Source organism: Saccostrea echinata, unplaced genomic scaffold (assembly GCF_033153115.1).
Source record: "Saccostrea echinata isolate AGI-Se365-2 ecotype Australia unplaced genomic scaffold, CSIRO_AGI_Sech_v1 ptg000009l, whole genome shotgun sequence".
In the NCBI taxonomy this organism is placed as follows: domain Eukaryota; kingdom Metazoa; phylum Mollusca; class Bivalvia; order Ostreida; family Ostreidae; genus Saccostrea; species Saccostrea echinata.
This window is the reverse complement of record NW_026889758.1, coordinates 45,769,696-45,778,318: the sequence shown is the minus strand read 5'-3', so window position 1 is coordinate 45,778,318 and position 8,623 is coordinate 45,769,696. Positions and strand designations below refer to the sequence as shown.

Here is an 8,623-nt window from a genome sequence, read left to right as displayed (position 1 = left end):
GTATCTAGCTACATATACATTTGTACCAACATGTTTTCCTCATTTTGTCATATCACAATTGCATCTCTGCACATTAATTAGTGCAGAATTCAACTGCAAACTCTTTATGAGGGAGTAAAACGACACGCTGATATTGTGCCGTCAAACACCGCTGCTCTGACGTCGAACGACATAGCGCCCCCCCCCCCCTTAAAGATAAAATCTTATATTTGAGCCCCATAAAGTGAGAAAAAATTCGGACATTCTTTGGATTGAATCCAGATCGCCCACATGAAAATTCAACATGCTAACCATTACGCTATCAAACATCATTGCTTAAAATTGAAAAATGATAAATATTTAGAGTATGGGTTAATCAATTTTCAAACAAACTACATATTTAGCATTCTTGTAAGACTCTTTATTTAGCCTATTAACATCATAAAAAAATAATCAAAAACAAAAAAGTTAAAAAAATTACCCTTTTTAAATCACTTCCTGTGATGACCGGAAGTGACGACGACACACGAAATGTTTCCATCACACATCTACAAACCAAATTCTATCATACCTGAAAGTTTCAGAATCCTACCTTTAACAGTTTCTGAGAACATTCACGGACTAGATTTTTAGTGGAAAAAGTGAAAAATCGTAATAATTCCCGACCGGAAATAACTTTTTCCGAACTTTTTCAATATTTCAAAATGGCATGAGATAACACATCATTCCTGAAAATTTGGCTGAAAATGAATGAGTAGTTTTTGAGATATCGCGATTTGAAAAGGTCAAAAAAATAAAAATGAAAAATAATAATAATAATAATAATAACTAGAAACTCATTGCGAGCAATGAGAGGTCTTCCGTCCGATTCTGAAAAAAAGAAAACTCAAACTGAAAAAGTGATAAAAGAAATTCAGACACTCTGGAGATTTAACCCTCGTCGTCAGCCTGAAAATCCAACGTGCTAACCATTAACCATTCCCTTATTTGCATTACTTTCTGTCACGACCGGAAGTAACGGCGATACAAGATTTTGTCACGATTCAAATAAACTGATCACTGACTATCAGTCCTGAAAGTTTCAGACCTCAATCGTTTACTGTTGCCGAGCAATAGACCGGAAGTTGACGTTTTATTTCCGGTGGAATCTAACATATTTCAAAACAGCGAAAGAGATGCAATCAAGTGATGCAAGTTTTAGCTTAAAAAAGAAAGAAGAGAAATAATATGATTGCATCCTCTGATCTAAATAATAAAACAGGTTTTGTAATCCTCAGAAAAAGTTCTATCATTTTATAGTTGCATATTTAAGATCAGAGGTTACGCTCTATATTAAATATCGAAAAATAAGCTTTAAAAATTGGTTTGTTTTGTAGAATTTTTCACGATATGAGGAAAATGTCGCATTTCATGACGTCATAATGCATTGGCTAGCCAGAAAATTACGTCATTTTGATAGATACGCAGTCATCAAAGGTCTAAATGATATTTAATGCATTGTCAAAGAAGTTTCAGTTTTTCTGAAATTCACAGGGCCAAAAAAGGCCCTAAGTGGACCTTGTTCTTTAATATTGATACCACTACACTAGCGCAATGTACCAGCCATCATTGATGTTTACCTTGCACTCATTCCCTGAAGTAACGAGTGTCAGGCAGGTTAATCTTTATTTCTTATAGTGTGGAATTATAGGATGAAAACTTGCCAGCTAAATTTTGTGCAAGTACTAGTAGATTTACATCGGATTTGTTACTTGAGTTTTAACAATAACTGATAGCAGAGAAAATAATCTGTTACTGATAAAAACTAAAAAAAAAAACTATTGTGTTTACTTCCTTTATTCTTTATGCATTCAACTTTCTATTCTATGCAATTCCAAATTCAGACATGTCCGTGTAATCTTTTTCTGTACTTCTACACTACTGCATCAGACCATTTGTGAAAGGCGGGTCAAGATACATTATTTCGCGCCAAACGTCACGAGTAAATCTTCGCGCCTTTTCTTTGGAATGTGTCTTCAATTGAATAAGAGTACGTGATAGCTTCAATGAAATTTTTAAAAATATGTTGCTGTAGCCTGATTTTCGAGTCTAAGAATGTATAGTTATCACACTGTACATATTACATATCGTATACGGGCAAGTAACATAAAGGCAGCACTAAGTTTTCTTACACATTTTATATTCCTCTTTACCCCCAAAGTGGATTATTCCAATTAGTAACACATTAATGAAAAGACTGGAATGTTTCGCAACAAAACACGTCTCGCCATATGACGCTCAAGGAATCTGATACCTATTATGTTCTGTAACTTGCATCTATAAAGGAATATTGCCCTACTAAAATCAAAGAAAAATATCATTGAAGTTTATTTTTCTCTCATTTGAAATTGCTATATATGTTATTCAATCAACATGAGAAAGTAACAAATTCTACTTTCAAAATACAATTCCGCAACTCTCCAATTTATGATACAATTGCATAGGTATCTAGCTACATATACATTTGCACCAACATGTTTTCCTCATTTTGTCATATCACAATTGCATCTATGCACATTAATTAGTGCAAAATTAAACTGCAAACTCTTTATGAGGGAGTAAAAAGACACGCTGATATTGTGCCGTCAAACACCGCTGCTCTGACGTCTAAAGACATAGCCCCCCCCCCCCCTTAAGATAAAATCTTATATTTGAGCCCCAAAAAGTGAGAAAAAATTCGGAAATTCTTTGGATTGAATCCAAATCGCCCACTAGAAAATTCAACATGCTAACCATTACACTATCAAACACCGTCTCTTAAAATTGAAAAATGATAAATATTCAGAGTATGGGTTAATCAATTTTTAAACAAACTACATATTTAGCATTCTTGTAAAACTCTTTATTAAGCCTATCAACATCATAAAAAAATAATCAAAAACAAAAAAGTTCAAAAAATTACCCTTTTTAAATCACTTCCTGTGACGACCGGAAGTTACGACGACACACGAAATGTTTCCATCACACATCTACAAACCAAATTCTATCATACCTGAAAGTTTCAGACTCCTACCTTTAACAGTTTCTGAGAACATTCATGGACTAGATTTTTAGTGTAAAAAGTGAAAAATCGTAATAATTCCCGACCGGAAGTAAATTTTTCCAAACTTTTTCAATATTTCAAAATGGCATGAGAGAACAAATCATTCCTGAAAATTTGGCTGAAAATGAATGAGTAGTTTTTGAGATATCGCGATTTGAAAAGGTCAGAAAAATAAAAATGAAAAATAATAATAATAATAATAAGAAGAAACAGTAGAATCACTATAGGTCTTCCGTTGAAAACGGAAGACCTAATAATAATAATAATAAGAAACAGTAGAATCACTATAGGTCTTCCGTTGAAAACGGAAGACCTAATAATAATAATAAGAAACAGAGTAAAAACAATATGTTCCCAAACTCCGTTTGGGGAACATAATAATAAGAAACAGAGTAAAAACAATATGTTCCCAAACTTCGTTTGGGGAACATAATTATTAAATTTTGTACAACACTTTGTTGCTTTGCAGTGTAATGTATTTCTCATGAAAGAGGGAGGACATATATAGGTTCAACATGTATAAAACATCATACAACATTATAACAAAGTTTTAAGTTACCCATCTAAAATTCCAAATTGACATTGAAACTTACAAAAAAATTATCGGTAAAAAGATATATTAATATGCAAGCATCCTCGGGTAGTGCAAATTCAAGTTTGTTCAAATCATACACAGCTAGTAGTCCAGAGAGATAGGATGGATCACATTAGAGTTTTATATGGAAATGTATAGGATATTGAAATAAATCTTTTCAGGAGAAGTTTTTTATACGATCTATCCGTTATATCTGTATGTGTACCTAAAACTCTCTCTATATCTATACAAAGTGAAAAATGTAGAAATGTCTGGTAAAAATCAATTTTAATTGATGAAAAGGGTAAAGATAACTAACAGTGATCGATCTAAAAAAAAAAAAAAAAAGAACAATAAATGATTGTGAACAGGGAAAAATCACGGACCCTTGAACCACTGGGCAAATTTCAACCAAATTGCAACAGAGTGTTCTTTAGTTAAGGGAATTAAAGTTTGTCCAAATGAAGGGCCAAGCTTTCTTCCAATGGGAGATAATTACGAATTTAGTGAAAAATTATTGACATCTTTTAAAAATCTTCTTCCGAAGAGCCAATGGGTCAGAAAATATTAATCTTATAAGGAAAAATTCACAGATAGTGTAGATTCAAGTTTGTTAAAAATGAAAAGTAGGGGAGATTAAAGTATGTTCGAATCATAACCCCCAAGGGAAGAGTGGGGCTACAATAGGCGAGCAAAGACTAACATAGGAATACACAGGATTTTCTTTCAATTTTCTTTTCAAGAACAGTATAGTCATGATTAGTCATTTATTTGGAAGCATTCTCAGGTAGTGTAGATTCAAGTTTGTTCAAATCATGACCGGACGGGGGAGGGGGTAGTGATGATAAAAACTGTGCCATGTTTTGACACTTCGATAATTATCAAAACAATTCGCTTACATTTCAAACTGCTTCAGGACAATTTTTTAGCCGGAGCAATCAATAACTGAATAAGCAGATCTAACTGTTAAACAATTTCACAGGCACCTGACGCGTGGATAGTGTGAAATTACCCCCCCCCCCCCCTCCAATTTATTTCATAATAAGCTTTAAAAAATATCGGCTGGTCATTTTTTAATGCTAACTAAAATTAAAACTGATTACATGTACAGACCGATTTAATATATGAATTCGTTTGACGTGAAAATCATACATTTTGGAGAATCAGGAGGTTTCTAAATTTATTTCATATATCATGCTATCCATGCGCAACGTTGCATTAATTTTGACGTTACTTTTTAAATAGATTTAAGTAAAAGGGTTATTCAGTTATAAATACGCCATGTTCCAGTGAAATTTGAAATAAAATTTTATTTTCAGAAAATGTTCGACTATCGTTCAATAACGCAATCGATTAATTGACTAAGGAAAATAAATATTTTGACATCCCTACTTATAATGTATTAAAATTGTTTATCCCTGGTACTTCGATATAAGCATGTTTTACTATAGATAGAGAATTTTAAAAACAGCAAAGCCATGATTAGTCATTTTAATTCAGAAGCATCCTTAGTGCAAATTTTAAGTTTGCCCAAAGCAAATGTCCCCGGGCTTAGGGTGAGGACCAGATAGAAGATCAAATGTATAGGGAATGTAAATAATTTTTTTTACATAACAGTATGTAAATAATTTGTATACAATTAGGGGGTTATCATCTTTTTTTATGATACTGATGAATAATACTTGATTATGAATCTTTATTTTCCATTATTAGCAAGTTCATTACCATGTTCAAGTATTATTATTCAATGTCTATGTCTTGACCTATTATACAAGGAGAGGGTGTGCATAGGCCTTGCCTGTTGCCCAATCCTTATTGAATTACTCAATAAAATATGTTTAAATTAAATGTATAGGGAAAATCTTGTAAAGCTATGATTAGGATTTTTTCATGAGTATATTTTGACAAGTCAAAATAATCTTTGTGTTTAAAACAGTACATAAGAATGAGCAGTTCTCTTTTCATTCTTTTGAAATAAAATGCTTTAATAAACAACACAAAAAAGACCAAAACCACTGCATTTATTGTTTTAACACTATTGAACCATAATTGAATTTTTTTATTTTTTGCTTCGTTAAGCGCCAACTCTTAAAAAGAACTTTTAGCCAGTTGTGAAGCTAAGAGAACTAACAAGAGATTTCGGAAAATGGGAGAAAAAGAAACAAAGTCCGGACATTAAGTTATTCAGTGTAATCAAGCGATGAGATTGAATAAATTATTATTTATATATGAGCAGAACATTTAGCAAATATGCGATCCCTCATTAAAATATGTGAATATAGATACTTCACACAGCTACACTGAATAATTTTCATCATCAAATAAAGGACACAAGCAGTTGTCGCTGAAGTAAATATTAGTCATTCTGCATACAGAGTCATAACAAAAAAAATGTCAAATGGTTTCAATAACAAATAATTTTTTTATTTGCTTAATTGACATTTACACAACCTGCTACTTGTATTCTCAGTGAAAGATATCAAATATATATTAAAGATAGTGCAAGCCATGCAGTATGGTTATATTTTGTGCAAAGCTAAAAATTGCAGATTTTATCTAATGTACCAGAATAAAAGTTAATTTGGCTTATCTCTCTGTACTAAAAAAAACTTTTACACAATCTACAATTACAAAACACCTTAATTCGATTTTAAATTTAAAAAAATACGAAAAATTTCAAAAAGTTCTTTTTAGAAATGTATTAGTAATCACGACTATTCTCTCATTTCATTTTTATCAAGTATAATTTATTTTTCATTAATTTATTTTATAATTTATTAATAATTAAGATTCTCCTTAATTGCTTATAGATCTTTCTCATGCTAGAAAGTGTTCACTTATATGCACCAATGGCAGTGTGACGTACACAAATTATCCTCGCTTCCACTTCGCATCAGATTTTTGGATGAACTTTTATTTTAGTTTCATGTTTCGACAAATTTGAGCATTATAGACTGGGTTTAAACAGTTTACGTAATTATATTTTTTCCCAGTTAAATCAATGGGTATTGTGTGTTCTTTACATGTATCTTAATCTGGTCTAGTTTCAATGATTAATACTTTCTTCCATCTTTCTAGTCAGTCATATCTTTCTCTTTTGCTTCTGGTACAGCTACTTTTCCTTCTCAAACCAGAGAAGATCAACAATACCAGTTTTTGTCGAACGTTGTTCAAGTGTTTTTCATCAGGAGAAAAGCATGCAGAAGTGTTCTGCAGTATACATGTATAACAATGATAACGATTTCTTTTTTTATAGTTTCATGATATTTTATGTCTTTACATCTTTTAAGGTTAAGCAAATATTAAGACGAAAATGTCCATCGCAATCAACTATTTTTAGTTCCTTAGAAATCTTGGACAAAACTATATGATTCTTTCAAAGGATACGCATTTGTTCATACTGAAAAGAAATGTTTTTGCATATCTTTTTTTTTTGTCTCTTTGGTTTTTAGAAAATTGGACACAGTATTTAGTGGTTCAATAACACGGGAATAATTTAATTTTTGCTAACATGAGTGAATTGTTTCAATATTGTTTATAATATTTTTAGCATGAGAGGTTGACTCATCATTTATCGACGACGGTGAAAGTAATTTGACACTTTACAAATATATACATATTGAATGAAGACCAGGTACTCTTGTGAAATATTGAGTAGGATCATAGCCAGCGCCCCTATTAAAAGAAGAACGATGCAGGCCCATCTCATCAAAATGAAGACCTGGCTTCTGTTGGCGTGTATCGTGATTTTATTACACGGTAAGATTTTTTATGCCTGAAAGAAATTCATACTGGGAAAATTTCAATAAAATTTTTTCGTTTGCATATTATTCTCAATTTTCATTTATTTTTCGGTAATAATATCACTATTGTAAATAAAATTTGATTCAGTTCTTATTTTATTTTTAATTTTATAGCTAGATTAAACTACAAAATCTGGAATATGCTGTTTGTTTGATACCAAATAAAACCTGATGTAATTTCTCTCGCCTTTTTTTCAGATGGAACCGCTTGGTGTAAGTGTTTCGAGTATGAGATACACTATATTCAAGAATTTTTATATATAATACTTAGAATTTCCCTAAAAAAAAGTAATATATGATATATACTGGTTTATGCTATAATGTTAGTTTAAGATTATTGAACCCTGTAAACTGTACTCATTATCTTGAAATTATTGCGGTGCAAGAGAGTTTGAAAAGGATTTAGCTTTTAACATTGAACAATCACACAATTCATCATTTCCTTCAGTATGGCACTGGAAAGGGATGAGGACCACAAACTCAGTTTGTCAGAACCATAAAATGAACCTGAAATGTTGGCATGGTACCGTCATTAAGATACACTATGCTAACTACGGTCGCACAGACTATTACACTTGTCCACGTGGACACCTGTTGACAGACGATTGTGTAAATAAGAGAACAAAGAAAATCGCCAAACGTCTCTGCAATGGAAAGAGGCGCTGCAAACTGAAGGCCAGCTCAAGAATGTTTGGTAATTCCTGTCGGGGAACAACTAAATACCTAGAAGTAACCTTTTCTTGTGTCGGTAGGTGTATGTACTGAAATGTAAACTATACGTATAATGTTGAAAGCCATGATAAAATCAATGGCGTTAAGAATTCAGTGTTGAATAAAACGATTTTCCGTAAAAGTGCAATAATTACTTGTATTCATACATGAATTATATAGGTTATGAATCATATAAATATCTATGCTCAATTTAAATTAATCACCGAGAGGAAGCTACTTTTTCTCTCATCATTTTCGTTTTTTCTTACCTTTATCGATGTATAAATAAAACAAAGAAGAGTGGTATTAGGTTATATACATGTACGTTGATTTTTCATGTATTTGCAACCTTTGTTTCATTCTTTAAGATCCTGACGATGACAAACGAAACGTGGAAGTCAACAATTAGAAAGGAAATGGCGAACAGGCGTGAATATAATGTAAATTCACTGACAATAAAGTCGTGAAATTGTA

General features: G+C 31.8%; 1 protein-coding gene across 1 annotated transcript; it reads left to right on the top strand.

Annotated features, from left to right (window-relative positions):
* Window positions 1-7,327: 7,327 nt before the first annotated feature.
* Window positions 7,328-8,623, top strand: LOC133182803 (L-rhamnose-binding lectin CSL1-like). Its single transcript, XM_061317648.1, has 4 exons — window positions 7,328-7,394; window positions 7,637-7,651; window positions 7,887-8,186; window positions 8,518-8,623. Exons 1-4 carry the CDS (start codon window positions 7,328-7,330, stop codon window positions 8,556-8,558), a joined length of 423 nt encoding a protein of 140 aa, XP_061173632.1. The 3' UTR covers window positions 8,559-8,623.